The sequence below is a fragment of the Oryx dammah genome, unplaced genomic scaffold (assembly GCF_014754425.2).
Source record: "Oryx dammah isolate SB20612 unplaced genomic scaffold, SCBI_Odam_1.1 HiC_scaffold_26, whole genome shotgun sequence".
In the NCBI taxonomy this organism is placed as follows: domain Eukaryota; kingdom Metazoa; phylum Chordata; class Mammalia; order Artiodactyla; family Bovidae; genus Oryx; species Oryx dammah.
Genome location: NW_024070210.1, coordinates 68,293,941 through 68,315,205, shown reverse-complemented (window position 1 = coordinate 68,315,205; position 21,265 = coordinate 68,293,941). Strand labels below are relative to the sequence as shown.

General features: G+C 46.4%; 1 protein-coding gene across 1 annotated transcript in view; it reads right to left on the bottom strand.

Annotated features, from left to right (window-relative positions):
• RASGRP1 (RAS guanyl releasing protein 1) overlaps positions 1-16,483 on the bottom strand; it is a 77,209-nt gene extending 60,726 nt beyond the window's left edge. The window contains exons 1-2 of the mRNA XM_040226969.1: positions 16,389-16,483; positions 11,958-12,142 (exon numbers count right to left, since the gene is read on the bottom strand). Of these exons, the coding sequence (XP_040082903.1) occupies positions 11,958-12,142; positions 16,389-16,423 (220 nt within the window). The 5' untranslated portion in view covers positions 16,424-16,483. The remainder of the gene's footprint in view (positions 1-11,957; positions 12,143-16,388) is intronic.
• Positions 16,484-21,265: the final 4,782 nt, after the last annotated feature.

Here is a 21,265-nt window from a genome sequence, read left to right as displayed (position 1 = left end):
TTTTTCACTCTCCTCTTTTACTTTCATCAAGAGGCTTTTTAGTTCCTCTTCACTTTCTGCCATAAGGATGGTGTCATCTGCATATCTGAGGTTATTGATATTTCTCCCGGCAATCTTGATTCCAGCTTGTGCTTCTTCCAGCCCAGCGTTTCTCATGATGTACTCTGCATACAAGTTAAATAAACAGGGTGACAATATACAGCCTTGACGTACTCCTTTTCCTGTTTGGAACCAGTCTGTTGTTCCATGTCCAGTTCTAACTGTTGCTTCCTGAGCTGCATACAGATTTCTCAAGAGGCAGGTCAGGTGGTCTGGTATTCCGATCTAACAAGACAAACTCATAAATCATAATGCTGGGACATTTCCTGGCTTCTTAAATGTCGTGGCCCCACTTAAAATGGGGTTGTTCACAAGATTACAAAAACAAGTCCTGGAGGACAGAGGGTAAGAGACATCAGTGCAGGGAAGCCAGACATAGTGACCTTTGCTCCTTCACCCAAGAAATTCCCAAATGATTTCACCCCTGGCTGCCTTACTGCTCTGGTTATTCCACTCTCACCTTCACTCTAGAACTGCCAATCTCTGCTTCCTCTTCCTCCTGAAGAACAGTGCCTCTGGTCCCCATTCTCTGTTTATGTCAATTAATCACTGTTGTCTCTACAATGGAAGCTCCATCCTGGCAGCATCTTCTGCCTGAAGACTTTGGTAAGAACCTCAGCAGTTTCCCTAGGGCCCTGGACCACTCTCTGGAAAAACCAAAGCAGACAACATGGCCTCCCCCACACCACTGCCAACCATCTCTTCTACTGCGCAGAAGATTCACAGATGTACCAAACTGTAGCATCTTTGAGTTTCTACTAGGTATCTTTCCCAGTTGTTTCTTCTTAAGAGTCAGCAAGTTAACAAGGCCCTAAGATTCTTCCTGGTTTCTGAAAGGAAAGCTTCCCTTTAGCAAAAGCAATCTGACTTTTCCTATTCATTAGGGAAAAAAGAGCTCACCTCAAGACTTTTAAGTTAATGGGAGCATTTGTTTCCTTCGTTTATTATAACTATAATCAGTCATAGTTATCATAACTCAATTAGCATTTAGCCCTGAAAAGAAATGAGTAACTACTCTTCTTTTCTTGTGATATCTTTAATTCCTCATTAGAATCATTTTAGTTGCCAAGCAACCTTCATTTTTATGTCTCATACATGAAGAGATTATGCCAGAATTATTTTTTAAGATCAATTTTAGAATGGAGTAGCAACTCTGTATGCTAGTACACCTCTTTATATTGATTTCAAGATCATAATTGTTTACAATGTGAATTATGAAAAGCAAAGAGTTAATTATAGCCAACCTACCAGAAAAAGTTAATATGATTGCAGAACATAAATATGCACAGAATAGAATCTAGGAAGACACACCCAACTGTGTCAATAGTGTTTATCTTGCTTTTGGTGGTAGAATGGATGAATGCAATTTTCTTTTTACAAGTCTGTGTTTTGTAAGCTTTCTATAGTGAATGTAATTTTAAAAGCTATTAAAATTTTAAAAGTAAGACATGAGAACTGAGTTACAATTAGATGTTTGTAAATACAAGAAAATGGATGTTAGCTAAACTTACTGTGGTAATCATTTCACAGTATATATCAATCAAGCCATCATGCTGTACACCTTCACCTTACACGGTGATGTACGTCTATTTCTCGAAAAAGCTAGAAAAATGTAAGTATGTGAGTTAGTCAGATCTTTGTAAATACAAGAACTTATGAAGTGGCACGGAGAAGGCAACAGCACCCCACTCCAGTACTCTTGCCTGGAGAATCCCAGGGATGGGGGAATCTGGTGGGCTTCCATCTATGGGGTCACACAGAGTTGGACACGACTGACGCTACTTAGCATAGCATAAAGTGGCAAATTTTATGTTATGTACACTTTACCACAATAAAAGCACCTATGCAAGTACAACATAGATTCAGTCTAATAATTTAGGGAAAAATGGATTTAAATTTGGTTGGCCTTCTAATTCCTCAGCCCAAGAATACTGACTCTTCTAATAATCAAAAGTACTTTCTTTAAAAATATACAAGTTCCCAAAGGACTTTCAAGTTCACATTCAACATCATAATTGAAGCCTGATTATGGCATTTTCAGTCTCAGAAATCATTTCAGGAATATGACAACAGGGGAAACTGAGGCTCTGAGTTACAGAATGATAAGTCTAAGTGCTCTGGATTTAAGCCAATGCCAACTTCAAAAACAAAACTGAAAGTTTCTTATTTTTTCACTGAAAACCACCGACAAACTTTTACCAAACATCTACAACAGTGGAATATGAAATTACATCATAAAAAGTGAAGTGAAGTCGCTCAGTCGTGTCCGACTCTTTGTGACCCCGTGGACTGTAGCCTACCAGGCTCCTCCATCCACAGGATTCTCCAGACAAGAATACTGGAGTGGGTGGCCATTTCCTTCTCCAGGGGACCTTCCCGACCCAGGGATCGAACCTGGGTCTCCTGCATCGCAGGCAGACGCTTTGCCCTCTGACCCACCAGAAAGCCCTCATCATACAATGGATTTAATAAAACTTTGATTAAAATGACAATGGAGGGACTTCCCTGGTGGTCCAGTGGTTAGGAATCTGCTTGCAATGCAGTGGACAGGGTTTCAGCCCCAGTAGGGGAACTAAGGTCCCACATGACGTGGAGCAACCTAGCCCATGCGCCACAGCCACTTAGCCCTTATGCCACACCTAGAGAGCCCGCACGCCACGCCGCAGCAACAGGAAGAGCCCGCATGCTGCAACCAAGGCCGCAGCAGCCAAATAAATGGACGAATAACAAAAACGACAATGGAACAGTCACCGAAGCTTTGGAACAGGGACTTTTTGTTTTTCCAAGTTTAGAGTTAATACAGGAAAAGATAACAGAAAAAAGAAAACATCAACAATTTAACTACATAAAAATGTAAAATTTCACTTCATTAATAACCCCAAACCAACATAAAAATGGAAAGGAGTGAGGAAAAAGATTGCCAGTAGAAAATACCCATCAAGCAGTTAACAGGCTTAAAAAATAAAATAAAAAGCTTTTGCAAACCTCTAATAAGGAAATCATTAAGCAAATGATAACTAGGCAAAGGATATAAACAGTTCACAAAATTAGAAATATAGTATGCATTAAACTTATGAAAACACATTCAACGCTTGCTTTTCTGTATCAATAGTACCTGTTACCACATGGAGAGATACGAAGGCAAATGATTAAGCAGATGGAATCAGAAACAAAGAGTGACAGCATACAATATATAAACACATGAAGAACAGAGCCACAAAACTGAGGTTTGGTTGACCAGAAATAAGGGAAAATTTAATCACGGAGAAGTTTTAGAGGAGGTAAATTAAGAGATAAAAACACAGAGGGATAACTTTGACTCTAGAATGAGAATCTCTCAGTATTAAAGTTCCACTGTGACACCTTTTTAATGTTATATAGGTTTCAGGTATACAGCACTGTAATTCAGTGTTTGTATACACTACACAGTGACCACCCCCAACAGTCTATTTACCACCTGTTATCATAAGGTCCGTCTAGTCAAGGCTATGGTTTTTCCAGTGGTCATGTATGGATGTGAGAGTTGGACTGTGAAGAAAGCTGAGCGCTGAAGAATTGACGCTTTTGAACTGTGGTATTGGAGAAGACTCTTGAGAGTCCCTTGGACTGCAAGGAGATCCACCCAGTCCATTCGAAAGGAGATCGGTCCTGGGTGTTCATTGGAAGGAATGATGCTAAAGCTGAAACTCCAGTACTTTGTCCACCTCATGCAAAGAGTTGGCTCATTGGGAAAGACTCTGATGCTGGGAGGGATTGGGGGCAGGAGGAGAAGGGGACAACAGAGGATGAGATGGCTGGATGGCATCACCAACTCGATGGACATGAGTTTGAGTGAACTCTGGGAGTTGGTGATGGACAGGGAGGCCTGGTGTGCTGCAATTCATGGGGTCGCAAAGAGTCGGACACAACCGAGCAACTGAACTGAACTGAACCATACAACTTACCCCCTCACCTCCTTCCTCCAACCCCCACTCCCCTTCTTCTCTCATGACCACAGAACTGTCACTTCTTTAAGAAAATATCTCAACTTCACTGATACATAACTCTATCTCTAAGGTATATTGTTCCTTTTCTTTGAAGAACACATGGAGAGTTGTTCTATAAGATACTTAGATGAAAGAAAGAAGTAAAACAAAGGCAAATAATAGTTCTCCTAACCAGGTAACACAAAGTAAGAGTTCCAGTTTTCAGCTTCCTACCTTGGCCCTTTGCCGTGTAAGCATCCTCTGTAGCTGGGGAAAGTGCTAGTAAATGTTTAACAATGTCCTCTTCAGGGGTGGGTTGAGAAGAAGCCCTGATTAGTAGTGTTGGCCCATTTCCTTGGTGTGAATACTCCCAAAGCAGGCAACATCAAGCTCCTGGCGTTTCTTCATGACCATGGAGCTGGGAAGAGATGCAGCTGTGTCTACTGGCTGCAAGTATTAGCACATGCCTGACATGTATGTGCTATACATGAGAACCGTACTGCTACACAGCATTCACGGGCTTCCCTGGCGGCTCAGACAGTAAAGAATCTGCCTGCAATGCCAGAGACCTGGGTTTGATCCCTGGGTTGGGAAGATCCCCTGGAGAAGGGAACGGCTACCCACGCCAGTATTCCTGCTTGGCGGACTCCGTGAACTGAGGCGCCTGGCAGGCTATGGTATGTGAGTTGCAGACAGTCAGACATGACTGAGCACAGCACACACACAGCATACGGCATCCGTCCCATACAGACACAATGAACATCATCTCAAGATAATGGATGACAGTAAAATGTGATGACATATTAGGAAATGATGAGTTTTGAGGGTTTATTTTTGATATAATTGTATTTATATAATTTAATTTTTCTTGATGGTTGTGTTTAGCAACTGGCTGGCCAAACTCCTGAAGATGTAACAGAGTAAAAGTAAGGCTTTCAAGATTGTGACAGCATCCACTCGAGTGTGGTGCCCTGTGTATCTGCAGAGGCTGTGTGAAGCTCACCTGCTTCCACTCTCACTCTTCCCCTGCTGTCTTCCTCCTAACCACTTTAGGACAACCACATCCAGCTGGCAGCTCAAACTATCTGCAGACCAAGGCACTAAGTCCAGCAGCCGTAACCACTCCAGGAAGAAACAGGCGGGTCCTGCCCTCAGGAGCTGGGCCAGAGGGGAGGCCCGCACTTCAGATGCTTTTCCCCGGTGGTCTCACCGCCCCTCACTGCTGGTTCAGCCAACAACTGAACATAACATATTGCTCTTTTTTGAGGGGCCATATTGTGTGACATGTAGCATCTTAGTTCCCTGACCCCGGATCCAAACCGGAGCCCCCTACATTGGAAGCACAGTCTTAACCACTGGACTATCAGGGAAGTCCCCTGAACATACTGCTTTTGCTTTCACAATACTTCCTAATGTGTTTCCATCATGAATTTAATAACCTTCATGTCAACAGAGGGCCTTAAAAAGTCTGCTGGAAAAGCAGCATTCCTGGAGCAGTGCTCAGAGGCGGCACGGCTCCAGTTCCCCCGGTTAAGCCACTACTTCCGAGTCTTGACCTGTGGGGAACAGGCACACGCTAAGAAGCCAGGCCCTCCAGCACCACAGTGAACTGGGCTGAGCGTGGCGTACAGATGGAAATGCAGGTTGGGAATGCTGCCCTTGCGGGCCAGGAACCAAACTACAGTAACGGCAGACACCCACTTTCTGTTTATTCCACGGCCAAAAGACTGACAGGCGAGAGTTTTCAAGAGAGTTCCTACAGCTGAGAAGGGATAGAAATGCAGGTAAATCTGAAGGAAGTGGGCACAGTGTTACAAACCTGCTCAGGGGCAGGGGCCTTTCTCTTGTTAGATCTGGACGGACTGCTTCAGACATGCCCAAGAGGCTGGCTCCACCTCACGACTGTCCAGTTCACAGAGCTGAAAAGCTATTTGCTCTATCGTTTTTCAGAGGATCTGTGTTCTTCAAGCTTTCCATGTTTCCTTAGAAAGCCTGAGAAAATGCTCTGATATGTCCAAGAAGCAGGTATGTGTGCTGTAGGATGGTGTTTCTCAAAATCAGTTTGTGGGTCACCTCCTCAAAGCCACAGTGACTGCAGGCTTAATGGAAAATCCTGGAGTTGACCCCCAGGAATCTGAATGCTGAACACACCTCACAACGACGACTATTCCTGTTAAAGTTGGAGAACTCCGGTAGAGTGGAGAGAACAGGACTCTGGGACGAGAGTCCGGACCTCAGCAGCTGGGAGAGCTCCCACTCATGAGGGAGGCCACTTTCCACAGGTTAATAATGTTCCTGAGCTTCAAATGCCCATTAATTAAAAAAGCAAAAATAATATCCACCTCACAGGGTTGAGGTGGATGTGAACACGGAGGAGACCAGTTCAGGATGTGACCGTGGATGAGGCCAGTTCGGGTAAAGGTCCAGTGCTCTGCTGAACAGGCAGAAATTAAGTGTCCAACCACCGTCAGTCCCCTGTCTACCTGTCTCTCTTTTCCTTTCAGTAATCTCACTTCTCTGGCTGGCGTTTCTGAACTAAAATGCTCAGCCCTCCTGAACACTGTCAACCTTACGCATGTACACTGTGAGGACCACCTCTGTTCTGCTGCAGATGGAGGTCTGCTCTAAACACCATCGCACAACACAGCACAGATGTGAGTGGAGGGGCCTTCCCATCTCCTCCTTTCTCAGGCCTGGCAGTCACTGTGTCTCACACCCAGGGCAGACATGCCAGCCTGGAAAAATGCAGCAAAAAGGCTCCCTGGAGTACACAGCATCCTCATCACATGAGTTCACTCCAGAGGGATAAGAACGGTCATACGTGGGAGCTGCTCTAATGCCCAGAAGCTTCAGGACGTGGGTGCCTTAAGGACCATCCTCTACAGTGAAATCTTGCAGCTAAGACTCCCAGAGATGGGACTTCCACTGAGGAGGCTACTGGTACCACTGTGGTCTTCACAAAGGGCCTGTACTCACAACGGCCAGCCTTCCTGACCCTACACTTGCTTTTGTTCCTTGGAGTTGCTGGTTCTTGGGTCTGAGTGCCCTTCAGTGTCATGGCCCTTGGCTTCTGGCCTTGTGCCTCTGTTGCCTCTGGACATCTGGCTTTGGTGCAGACTAAAGCTGCAGAGTGTGGAGGAACCCTGAACCTTGCCTCTGCCATGGAGGGAACTGTAGTCCCAACAGGAGTGTGCGTGCTTTTTTGGTTCTAACTTTAAAAATAGATGTAGTGTTTTATCTTTAATTAGCTGAGGTCTATACAATGCTTTTAACAACGGATGTCTATACAAAGCTTTTAACAACCAACTGCAGGAAATATACCTGTCAGTGGTGTGGGAAGTAAACCTACCAGTCTCGGGGGTTTCTTCTTTGGGAGACACAATGCATACACTAATTTTAATTAACTCAGAATTTGTTTGAGAGAGAATTTCAGGCAGATACCTGGTATATAGATAGGGCTCAATAACTATTTCCTGCATTGAATGGAATTTAATTTCTAATCCAGGGGACACCAAGCCTGCAGATCGTGGGCACAGAGAGCAGATGTGTTCTGTGTGGCCTGAAGGGCTCCCCTGAGTGAGGGGAGGCCTGCCCCAGGAGGAGAACCCAAGCATGGCCCAGCTCAGGTTGCAAGAGTCTTCTGGGAGGGGAGACATGAAGGAAGTTGTTTTAATTCTCATAGGTTTTATTTATTTTCTTGTTTGTCCATGGAGATAGTAATACCAGACCTATTTCACAGTTGTTTTTAGTTTAAAAGAAAATCAATACATATAGCCTTCAAACATACACATACACGATAAATAAGATACCACTGTGTTTCCTCTCTCATTGATATGTAAGGCAAAGACGCTGAGGTTCTTCTCACGCCCCACCTGGGAGCAGGAGGACTGCTTGCTGAGGGTCCCTTACTGGGACATGCCTGCAGTTTTCTTTCTGATGGTGTCACAGTTGTCTTACGTTCAGAGGGGGCCAGAAATGGGATATCTGAAACCTTCCATTTGGCTCTCAAAGCTGGCAGCTCTCTTACAAAGTGAAAACATTATAAAGAGCTCAGATGATCTCATAGGTCTTTCCTACCTCTGAAACAGATGGTGTGATTCACATACATTTGACATAAACGTACCAGGTTGTGATGATCTGCCTCATTATGCTCTGTGGAAGAGTGGATTCACCAGCAATAATACGGTGAGGATGTAAAAGCATGACCTCTGCTTAAAACAGAAGGTGGGAGTGGGTTGTTTCATGGTGAAAGCAACACACGATGACTCAAGACTCTGAATTTCTAATCACAGATCTGTAACCTTGTGTATGACACTGGGAGGCTTACTAGTACCTTCAAGAGTACTCTTAATTTGCACGTGCTGGTCATCCACCCTTAAAAGCCTTGTAATAAGTCCTTCCTCTGAGAACAGTGTGGGAGGTAATTAATGGTTAATAATTCTAAAGGGGAAGCCATCTGTGTAGACTGCCAAATGCCCAGGATGCCTTAGAGTCTAGTAGCTGGAGCTGCTAGAAGAATGTAAATCCCACACTGCTTTTCCGCTTTGAGTCAACCGTCCAGCCAGGCTGGCACCATTGAACAGAGTTTCTGCAAAGAAGGTAATATTTTCTATTTACTCTGTCCAGCAGCAGGTACCACTCATGACTCTTGAGCATTTGAAATATGGCTGCTGAGGCTTAGGAACTGAATTTTACATTTGATTTCATTTTAATTAAAATGTCTACATAAAATAGTCACATGTGGGTAGCGGCTACCATATTGGATTGCAAAGCTATAGCCAATTCAAAGCATCTACACCACGGTGAGGTTGAGAAAGCAGTAAAAAATAAATTAACTAATAAATTAACTAATCAGTCTTTATGTTCAAAAGAGTTTTTTTCCCTCTACCTTTTTTTCCAAGTTGGTGGGAGGAGTGGCTGAAACCTGAGTGTAAAGGGAGAGATTACCCCCCCCAAAAAAACTTCCCCCACATTTCAACAGTGCTATTTCCCTCTTTTCATGGGTATTCAAATAAGAAGACTTCTAAACTCACGAAGAAAAACTAAGCCAGACTGTTTTATTCTAAAGCAAAACTCTTCTATACTAATCAGAGAAAATAACCAGTAAGATGTCTCAAAAAAATTAAAAAAAAATTAACCTCGCTCATTACTATTCTCTGATCATCTCCGAGGAGACCTACAAAGGCAGAAGTGACACGGCTGGCTGACTGTCACTGTCCCGCTTGAATCCCCAGCCCCACCCCCTCCAGCTCCACCCCCCTCCTCCATTGGACAACTCAACTGATAACCAAAGTCAAAATCACAGACGAAGGTGCTGGCTCCCATTCCCTCCAGACATAGGGTGTCTTTTCTTTTCTGCCTCTTTCATGTAAATTCTGTGGCAGGAAGCCCTTCAGGACATCACGTGCAAAGCCTTGCCTTGAGATGGCACCTTCCTGCCTCCCGCAGCATTCTCACAGTCCTGCTCAGAGATTTGAGCAGAGAGTGGCTGCTCTCCCCAATATGCGTCCTCAACCCTAGAGTGAACTTACTCCAAGTCTTCATGGTTTACCGAATTTATTCTTCCTGCATGCCTTAGCTTATCATTGCCCTGTCTTTTGCATATTTCCCCCACTAAAGAGTGCATTCCTCAGGACTTCTAAGCTTGAATAATGGAAAAGGGGTTCGGTCACTGTAATTCTCCTCATGCAACAGCCAGTCAGGTGCAATTAGGGGCTTAATTAGGGACTATCTATGCTTCATGATAATGGTTAACAGACCATTAGACTCAATGGGATTTTTATACCTTTGGGATTTTAAGGTACTTTTCAGTTCAGTATAACCCAGGAAACATCTTTAGCCCTCTTAGGATTGATTCATTGAGGGGATGGGTTAGGCTTGCTTATTTTGCAGGGGTTCAGAATCCCTCCTGTATTTTTCAGGTTGACGGCTGGACGATTTGAAGGTTAGAAAAACAGCCCTGAACCCAGAGGGCAACTGCATGACTGGCGCAGGAGGAAGAAAGACGGCAGGATTGTTGGGTCCTATTTCCTCAACAGTGAAATGGAAAGAGGATAAAAATGCTCATTCATGAAATAGTCACAGTGCCCTGCCAAACACCGATAAATAAGACAACCATGACTGTGTGAGCAGCTTTGCAGCTTATGAGTTGGGAACCAGGTGAAAGTCAAGTGCCTGATGAACAATGGCTCATCACCGCCATGCTTCCCCCCACCCCGCTGGCTTCTAGTTTATGTCCTTGTATGGTTATTTTCCAAAGAGGTTAAATAGAAAGCCATTTATTTTGCTCCTGAATTCATCTTTAGCTGAAAGACTAAAGTATAAATAAATAACAATTCAATTAGAATTTAATGCTGAATTAGTAAAAAAAAAATATGCTCATTCTTTTCCAAGTTAAAAAGTCTAAGACAAAAATGCAGTGATTCTCGAAGTGAGATTCTTGGATCAACTACAGCAGCATCACCTGGGAAACTGATAGAACGGTAAGTTCTTGGGCCCTACCTTGGACCTTTGCGAACAGCCAGTCTGGGGGTGGGGCCCAGCAATCTGGGTGACCACAAAAACCACCACATGATTTCACAGGAACACTTGAGAACCACTAGTTTAAATCAATGTTGGAATCATGGAGACTATTCAGTGCTTTGCTAAATCCAATTAAAGGAGAATCGCCAAAATGTCCAGTTTTCCTAAGTCTACAAATAAAGTCTGACCGAGCACTACACAGATCCAGTGAAAGTCGCTGAGTCGTGTCTGACTCTTTGTGACCCCATGGACTATATAGTCCATGGAATTCTCCAGGCCAGAATACTGGAGTGGGTAGCCTTTTTCCCCTCCAGGGGATCTTCCCAACCCAGGGATCGAACCCAGGTGTCCCGCATTGCAGGTGGGTTCTTTACCAGCTGAGCCACAAGGGAACACAGATCCAGCCAATGAATAAATCCCTCATTCTGAGTTCTAACAATCCCGTAGTCATGCTACCTGGGATCCTATCAAGCACCTGGAATCTGATCAATTCTTCCAGGACACCTGGAAGGTGCCAGGGTGGGGTGGTCTGGGGCTTCTGAGCTGACCCACACAAGCTCATCGGCTTCCCAGTGGGAGACAGAGAGGTCCCAAAGGGGCAGAGTGGGTACCAGTGATAACAGAACTCCATGAATTTTCCATCATTCCTTTTTCAGGGAGGGGAACAAATGTTTAGTACTTTTCCATCACTATTTCACATGTAACAATCAAAAGAGCGTGCCTACAATTTTTTTTTTTTCAAATAGGGCATCTTTGCCGATAACCCTCGTCAGCTGCGCGAAGCTGCTCACCCCCATGGTGTGTCGGGTGACGACAGAGGGCGGCATCCAGATAACTCCCTGCTGACACGTCTGGCTGCTCCTTTCAGATCCCCAGTCTTTGATCGCACTGCTCATTTGCCAGCAGCTCCCAGGCACAGACGGTTTGGCCTTACTCAGCCCTTTCCTACTCCACCACAGCCACCCTTTGAGACTGTGAGGGGAATTATTCAGACTTTGCCACCCAATGATCCAGTCTGCTGTCTGGTAACAGCGTTTGCTCGTCTTTGTGTGCCCCCAAGAACACAAGAACAGAAAAGCGCCAGATGCACCATTTTATGATATTTTTCATCACGAGAAAAACCTCCATCCTGAGAAAATTGGAAACACAAACTCTCCTCACTAACTTTTCTCGCTTTAAATCGCACCTCTCATCACGACCTATTACACCCACACAGTCATGTGCCATAGGCACTGTCTCCAACATTTCAAAGGCTCGAAAGCTATTTTTAAACCCCAAATGCAATGTAGGTTGCTATTCTATAAAGCACTTTTTAAGGAAGAACAAAGTAAAAGAGCCCCATTTATGCACGTGGGCAGTTTGCGAACTCACCAAAAGATTGAACACAGCTGTCGATGAGATCGTCCAGGCTGGCTCCTTTGGCGAAATGTCCCAGAGGCACCATCATTCGGAACTGGGTGATCTGGGCCAGGCCGGGATGGGAGGGAAGGGGGCTGCTGGCGGGTTTTGCCTCTAGTCTCCCTTTAGGGGCTGCTCTGCAGCCATGAGATGGTTTCCTAGGGAAAGAGAAGAGGCAGGGAATGAGAGCAGAGCAGCCAGGGGACAGACCACACTGACAGCTCCGCACTCTGTAGGCAGACAGAGCAGAAAAGGAGATAAAACAATTAATCCCGGGAGTTGGGCAGATAAGACATACCCCTCCCACTTGGTAAAGGCACCAAGCGGACTGGTTGGCTGTTAAAGGGATATCTCCCAAGTAAATAGCAAGGTGAGATTCCAGGGCTGCAAGCTGGGCTCTTCAGCCTGAGACTGGGGTTGCTTTGGCCCGCTTTCTCCAGTTCTTGAAGGGGAGAGGCAGATGCAAGACAATCCTGGTAGGTTTTAGCTCCGAGCAATAAATTTTCATTTTAGCTCAGAGACCACTGACTTGGGTCTTCAGAATTGTTTTAGTTTGGTCCCATCTTCAGCTAAATTCATCCATCTTGAGCAATACCAGAGTTATTGTCGAAAGTCAGGTGGCCTCAAAAACATGTTTAAGGATGTGGGGAGGAAAAGACAAAGACTGAGGACCTGTGTGCAGGGGGTGAGGGTTATGGAGGTGGTGTTTAGATAATAAGCTAAATCTTGGTGGGTTCTAAGATTCTGTTTTTCATTATTGATAGTCATTGAGTCATTTTTATCATTAAACATCATTCTATCAAGTCCTTACTGATTATAAGAGCTTTATCCAGACGTGAATGCAAAAGGACAAGTCTGAATCTGGAAATGGCTTAGTAGCCCAATAGGGCAGCTTCATCCACTTTCACTTAGCTTTATCTTTGGTCATGACCTCAAGAGTAAAAGTCAAGTTGTTGCAAAATATCAATAGGTTAACTGAGCATTTTATTTTTTCCTCCATTAAAAAAATAAACATAACATACACAGAGACATATCTATCATCTCTGAAGGTTTACTAATGATGGGTATTGTTGCTCCTTTGAGCAGCTTCTCCCCTGCTTACTGTGTCTCTGGCTATCATGTTTATTACCAGAGAAATATACCTCAGATCCATAACTTCAATTACACATATTTGATAAACATATGACGGCAACAATTAATCAATAAGTACTTATTCTATGAGTAACACACATGTGACAGACCAGAGAGGACCCGTGAGACAGTCTGTGAAGGTACTCTGCAAACTACAAAACACACTCTTTATATGTCAGTTGTTGTAGTATGAAGGTCATCTGCAAGTTCCTTAATACAAAAATCTAGCTGGAGAATGAGAACCAGACCAAGAAAAGATAGCTCTACAAATCTTAAATAACTGGCCCGTGAATGTCAAGGGCAAGAAGAGTGATGTTCTCAGAGGAGGGAGAACCAGTTCCAGGTGGAATGTGGGGGAAAGCTGTAACTGATAAGATGTAATGTCACCCAGAAGGGGCTGAAGAAGTACTTGGATCAAAATAAAATATTGACATACACATGGATTTGGTGAAACCACCCTGTTAAAAGACAATGGGACCACTTACTGCACAACCAGACTCGTGGAGGGAACATCAGGCCCTTCGAGTTCCTTTTCAAAGTAGCTCCAGAACACTGGTCTGGCATTGGCTGCTGCCACCTGTTCTGACCTAGGATGGGCTCAGTGAAGTCCAATCAGAAACTGGCTCTTAGGATCTGCTAGCCCAAGGCAGTGATTGCTGAAAGATCAAGTTGGTATTATAAGACTTGATCAAGTTTCTGGCCACTGCTGATTTTCACCCAGGCCCTGTGATGGCCCCAAGATCAGATCAGTATCTGAAAATGAAAGGAAACAGTAATGGCCACCGGAACGAGTACCTCTGATAACAGCAGGCTCTGTGAGGGAGATTTACATAGTCTTCAAAGCTTACAGCCAAGATGTTATCTCCATTTCATGATTTGAAACTGAGTCTAAAAGAGGCTAAGTGACACAGACAAGGCTGTATAACTCATACGTACTAGATCTGGGACTTGTACTTGACACCTCTCTGATTCTGTTTAATAAAAATTTACTGTGCCTGGAACTGTGCATCTTTCACTACTTCAGAATTAGCAAAAAGCTGGATAGCCCCTCCGAGGTCATTCTCCCAGCCCTTCAACCATGCCTGCGGAAGTCCAAGCTTGGAAAGACAACGGGATGGGGCCCCAGTGCCGAGCCAGGTAGAAGCCAGGCCTCCTCTGCCCATGTCAGGCTCTCTTCGTACCGCAGAAGCAGTGATGATCCTAAAGTTGGCACTGGTTATCCACTGTTGGGATGAGTCAGCTTTTAGCCTTAGCTGCTGTCTGTTCACCTTTAAGACGTCCTCCCAAGGCAGAGTTGGGAAAGATGAAAAGAAAGTCCTTCTGGTTAGAAGTCTTTTTTCTAATCTCACACGCCTTCCACATTCTCTTAAGCTCGGAGAGATGAGGCCACGGCAATGAGGCTGTCTCCATATGCATCTCTTCCCACTAGGACGGGGAGGTGGCTGTCCACCTCTGTCTCTCGACTGGCCAATCCCGGGAAAATTCCATTTTCTCCCTCATTGATAGCATCAACCATTCAGGACTCTGAAGACTGCCCTGACTCTAATCTGAGTAATGTTTCCCAGGGTCACCTGAAGGGGAAACCACTGTGGTCCAGGAGGTGATTCTCAAAGGCAGACGCTTTTGCCAGAACTAGGAGGGGCTGGTAACATTTACCCAAAACGAAGGGAGTATTTAGGGAGGAGGAAGGTCAAAGGAAGGTGAGAGATGCAGTTGGCAGAGAGGCTGCTGAGACTCAGAGGGCTTGGGCAGGAGAAACCAGGGAGAAGAGAAACTGCTGAAACCCAGACAGCATTCAGAGAGGCCTGGAAGATGAGACGTATGTGCACCATAAATTAGGAAACTGGGCAATTTTGTTGTGCTGTCTCCTGACTGGCTGCTTTGTGACAGACCTTCAAATTGTTCTGTCTTTTCTGGTGAAATGGCTATACATAAGAATTTATAAACCACTTTCTTTTAGGCAGGTCTAAGGGTATTTTTCCAATCCATAGAACCAACAGCCTCTAGTCTGCAAACGCCTATGTATTTTTAAAGGATGGTAGGCAAATATTTCCTCACCAGCTTAACAAAAAAAAAAAAAAGCCGGAGAGAAATAACCTGTAAGTGTTCCCTGAGGCTACAGCTGGTTAAGGCCCTACCTAGTTTGCTGAAGGAGATTTTCAAAACTCTGAACTGATTCAGGTGCAGTCCTCTCCAGCCTCAGGAACCTCAGTGGAGGTCACACTTTCGGGCTGAACTTTTTATGAAATTCAGCCCAGAAGAGTGAGGGGAGAAATGGACAAAGAGAACGAAGGGAAACTCCCACAGTTTTCTTGACAGTGAAAGATGGCTTTTATTGGCTTCTAGTGAGGATTTCTTCCAGTCCTGTCCTCTCCCTCCTCCCATAATACAGGCTGAATTTAATTGACCGGAGCCCCCTGCTCTCAATCCCAGGCAGAAAACAGCGCTGGACCTTCACGGGCCGGGCAGGGGAGGGCAAAAGGGGCCAAGAGGCCCCGCTTTTAGTTCCAGGAGGTCCAGCAGGGCAACGCTTCCTGCTTGACGGGGCATGTTAGGTGCAAGAGTCTGCGTGGATGGAGGTGGGAAGGGCCCAGCTCGCCCGGCCCTGCGCTAAGCTCAGGCAGCTGGCCGGTTCTGGCCCTCTGGGGAACAAACTCAAAGTTGCCCGGCCCTTCCGGGCCTCTTCACCCTGCCAACAGATTTTTGACTCACGGTCACTTTTCCGTCATTTTCTGTCACCCCAAGTCCCTCCTGAAACATGTCCCTAGGATCACGGTGGGTGAGGGGAGTGTAGGTTTCCCCCCAAACGGTTGCGTGCCTCGCCGACCCCTGCGCGCCGGCGGCAAACGCAGTTGTCTTTCCAGACATCCGCGGAGCCGGACGGACCGCCAGGTGGCGCTGCCGGGGCCGCGGCAGGTGCGCGGGGCGCGGAAAGTCCGCGAGTGGGAGTCCCATGGGCCCAGCGCCGAGGGACCCCGGATCCAGTCGCTTACCGCGATTCCGGGGATCGCCGGATCAACTCAGGGCGCCCGTCCGCACAACCGGGCTCCCTCCCCAGCCCGTCGGGCGAGTTGCGCTGGGCGACCCGGGCGCGTCCGTCCCTCGAGCCCGTCGCCCTGGACTAACCCGAGACCCCAGGAGGCCGCCGCCCTCCGCCCCTCGGGCCCGCAGCTTCCCATAGGAGATGGCGCCGTGCCAGCCACCCGGCGCGGTGCCGGGGTCGTGCGCGCCGTGACCCCCGCCCCAAGAAAGGAAACAGGCGCGCCTACTCACCGTGGAGCTTCTCTCGCTTTGCCCAGGGTGCCCATGGCCGCAGCCGCGCTCCCCGAGCCACCTCACCCAGCGCGGCGGGACTGGCTCAGCGCGGCGCGGCGCATCGCCGCCGTCACCGCCGCCGCCGCCTGCCGAGCTCCTCCGCCCCGGTCTTCTCGTCCAGGCCGCCCACCCGCCGCTCTCCCAGCTGGGCGAGCCCGACCGCGGCGCACCGCAGCACAAACTTTGTGTGAGCGCGCCCCCTCGCCCTCCTCCCTGCGCGCGCACACTCTGCCGCACCACCACCTGACAAGCGCTGATGGTTATCGCCCGAGGAAATGTGTGGCGCTCTTCAGCTCTTCCCCGAAACCTGCCCTCACTACTCCGTAGTCCGCGGAGGCCTGCGCCTCCCTCCACTCTCGCCTTTTGCTCCCGGTGCCTGCATCGGCCCGGGGCTGAAGTCGGAAGCGGAGGTGGAGGGGCGAGGAGGCTCCAGGTGCCCTGGATCCCACCCAGCCCGCGCCAGGAGTTCGGGTGGGAGCCGGAGGAAACTGGCCTCGCTCGGTGACTCTCAGGGCAATCCCCACCTCCTTCGCCTTCCCGAATTTCAGTCCAGGCTCCCGAAGACCCCTTATCACCTTGCCAGCCTCTCTTGTATACAGCGGAGCGCAGAGTCGAGGGTGGGGTAAGGAACGAAAACAGTTGTGGGTCCGCCTTAGCCTGTGCTTTTGAGTATCATCTTGTTAGTAATTAGCAACTGGGCTGGAGATACTTGTTCTGCACCCCGAGGTACACTCCAGATACGATCCATATCAGGGGAGACGCAGCTGCGCGGCCTCTGTTGGGTATGGAACTGAAGGGCGCAGAGCTGCGGAGGAGTGGGAGAACTTTCCGACGGCAGATCTGATCACGAATTGTAAAAAGATAGTGATGACAATAGCAAATGTTGACTGAGTACCTTGTGCTAAGTGCTTTCCTCATTTACACCGTGTCCCCCAAATACCAAGAGGTCACTGTTTTAAAGATGAAAAATATTAACATGCTTCCCATCATATAACTAGTACACACCAGAGAGAACCACGACCTGTGCTGAGATCTGGCTGACTCCCTGTAGTGGCTGCGGGACTGTCCTAATAACATACTCATTATCACCGTCACATGCCTTAACTCCAGCCTCATTAGTAAGTTCCTTCCCAGCCATGATGTTTTGGACCTTAAAGCCTCATATGTATATGCCACCTTATCCTAAAAAAGGAAATTCAAGATAGCTTACAAAGTTGCATAATTCACCAATAGAAGTGTATGAAATGAAATGAAGTGTGAAATTAAAGTACATAAAATAGAGACAGAAATGAAAGGTTGCTGGTCTTTCGTTTTTTAAAATGCAACTCATAGAACAAGTGGGACCAAAGACTTTTCTCCTGGATTTTGAGTAGTCATGTTCAAAAAGGAGGCCTTGTCTAAAGTTCAGTTTCTGTCAAAAAATTGACAGAAATGCAAGACCAAAAAAAAAAACCAATTGCTCATGAGATCAACTCTTCTGATGCTGAGACCAAAAAGAAGTTTGAGAATGCTCATGAACATTGGGTAACAGACCGAAGTTCTCAGTCACAGCTGTATACACAACTGAAGAATATTTGGATGCTTAATATTAAACTATGACAGTCTTCCAGACTTACACTGAATATGCATATGTATATACGCTAAGATGATAAACACACACCTTTATATGAATGCACAATTATATGTAAATATGTTTAAATAGACTGACTACTGGGTGTATACACATAATACTGAGCACAGTTTCAGGCAGTTGCATACAGCTATACGCCCGCAGTTCATTATGTAATAAGTACAGAAATGATTAGCTATTAGTTCACTCGAGAAACGAGTCTTGCTGAGTTTTCTAAAGAAAGAGGCCTGCATCTGCCTAGGAAGTTGCTTTTTCTCAGGCTTCCTGAAAGCTGTGCATTCTGCCTGCACCTGACTAGGTTTCTGGGCCCAGCTGAACTCTTTGAAGGGGCTTTCTGGTTGTTCCTACTTGAGCAATTTGTCTTTTCCAAACACCTTAAAAATCAGATGTTAGCTCCATCTCTTTATTCATCTTCAGCCGTGTGGTCAGTCTCCCCGGTCCTGTCTGAGGCGCTTCTGACCTCAGGAACAAAGCACTCCTTCTTTACTTATGTTCTCTTATCCTTTTTTCTGCTTCTCTAAACAACCCTCTGATGGGCAGTAGTCAATGTCTCTGTAACAGCTGAGAAAGTTTGGGGACCACTGTCGTCTTCTGCTTACCCTTTGGGTAAGGTCGTTCCTTGGGATCCTTTCTCTGAAATTCTTTCTTCTCCCAACCAGAGGCTCTTCAATGATATCCCTGGACCTGTTGCTCAGCTTTTTGTATCTGAGAAGCCTCTGCAACTAAAAATGCCTGCTCTCGTCAGATTTTCTAAATGACCCACTACTCAAATTAGATGGGTTTTTTTTTCCCCCAAATTAGGTATTTTTAATTTCTTCTATGACTTCAACAGGACCCAAATGACTCCTGAGTCTGGATATCTAACCTTGATATCTAACATCCCAAAACATGTTTCCAACTGGTCACCTCCTTGAATTGTCCCTCAAGGCTTCCTCTCCATCTCCACCGCCACATGTCTTGGCCCCAGTTATCTCTAAACCTGAACATGTGTCATAGCTTCATAAATGGCCTTCCTAGGCCATGGCACCCCACTCCAGTACTCTTGCCTGGAAAACCCCATGGACGGAGCAGCCTGGTGGGCTGCAGTCCATGGGGTCTCTAAGAGTCGGACACGACTGAGCGACTTCACTTTCACTTTTCACTTTCATGCGTTGGAGAAGGAAATGGCAACCCACTCCAGTGTTCTTGCCTGGAGAATCCCAGGGACGGGGGAGCCTGGTGGGCCGCTGTCTCTGGGGTCTCAGAGAGTCGGACACGACTGAAGCGACTTAGCAGCAGTTCTCTAGTCCTTTTTTCCTGTTGTTTTCAGAATTACCTGATCATGTCATTTCTTTGTTTCCAAACTGCTGAGGAAATTCTCCTGTTGCCTACAGAATAAAAGACAAAGTTCTTAATGTTGCTCACCTTCACAACTAACCAAACCTGTTCTGCCTGGCAGGTACCTGACCTCTTAGGTCATGACCTGGTCACTGCCGGTAATTGCTGTGCCCTTGCAAGCCTCAGTGCTTTTGCTCCTGTACTTGCTCCCACCTGTCATCTCTTTTCACCTAGACGCACAAAGGCACAGTTATACCAAACTCATGTCAAACTGGCAATTCGACCTATAGAACACACACAGGGCTGCTTCCCAGGGGCAGAGGGATTAAAAACCCACCTTACAGAATCTGCCTTATGACTGGTTAGGCTTGGAGAAGCTATTGTCTGCCAGAGCTTCCACTACGTGGTCTACCATTTTTTCCATCCATTTGAGATACAATCACTGGTTCCCTACTGAAGTGTCAATGCTTGGCATTGAGAACCTGAAGGAGACCAGGACAGACAAGAGCCTTGTTCACATGGTCTGACACGTCTAATAAATAGACAGGATCCAAGTCCAAGTATGCCATGATGTTACATCCTGATTTCCAGAAGCTGCCCCTGCAGTCGGGTTACCCCTGCCCTCATGGGACACCATGGGCTATTGAGGTGCCCACATGCATCAGTGAAGACAGATACGCCATTTACAGGTGGCTCAGACGGTAAAGCATCTGTCTGCAATGCTGGAGACCCAGGTTCAATCCCTGGGTCAGGAAGATCCGCTGGAGAAGGAAATGGCACCCCACTCCAGTACTATTGCCTGGAAAATCCCATGGACAGAGGAGCCTGGTAGGCTACAGTCCATGCGGTTGCAAAGAGTCAGACACGACTGAGCGACTTTAGTCAAATCAATCAAGCACTACAGGAGAGTGAAAAGAGATGGAGACGGAAAAGGAGGGAGGGAATGTTGCACCACCATTTCCTCCTTTGCTGAGTTGCGCTTCTGTTTCGGAGTTGGGAGAATTGGCCTCAGGATTTTATTATTGTGACTGGCTGCCCTGCAGGGAACACTGCATTCCTGTTGCTGCTCACCTTGACCAAAGCTAGAGAAACTGCCCATGTGAGAAGCAGCTTCATGTGCTACGGACCTGTGGTTTGGTGCCTTGCGGTTGGACTCCTGCATGATTCTTTGTCCTCAGCATCTTCTTGTGGGTGCAGCCCATGGTTTTCTGAAAGTCTTTCCATCCACGGGCCAGCTCTTCTGGAGAGCATTCTATCTTCCTCAGGTACCCCCAGGATTCTCCATAGGGAGTTTGATGAACGTCATGTAAAGGATATTTTCAGATAAATCACCCCATACCTAGACTCTGCACATATCCACTTTTGTTTTCAGCTGAAGGATGCTGCTTGTCTTTGTTGAAGTCCCTTCCCAGAGGCCCAAGCTCCCTTACAAGTCATATTTCTTTACATCATGGAGCCCATATTTTTCATTTGATTTTGGAATTGTTTCAGGATATTAACAAACAGATAGAGATAAATGTTGTCGCATGGATTTTGCTTTTAGGGGGATGGGGGTCCCTGGAAAACTTTGAACAGAGGAGGGAAGGGATCCAAATTGTGCTTTACTGGGTCTGGCTGCTGAATTCCAAAGTGACTCATGGGAAGTAAGGGCAGGAGGTTCTCCGTGGAAGGGACCTTCATAATTTTCAGCTTCTGGGTCTGCCCTGTTGGTGGCTGTCAAACAGTTTTTAGTATTATTCCGTGGTGAGAAGTGTAATATCACATGTTACACTCTGTGACTCAGATGTACATTTGTGCTATGCGTCAAACTGAAACACAAGTTGTGTGAAACACGATCCTTTCAAAAATTTTTTAAATGGTATTAAAAAACAAATGCAGATCAGGACCC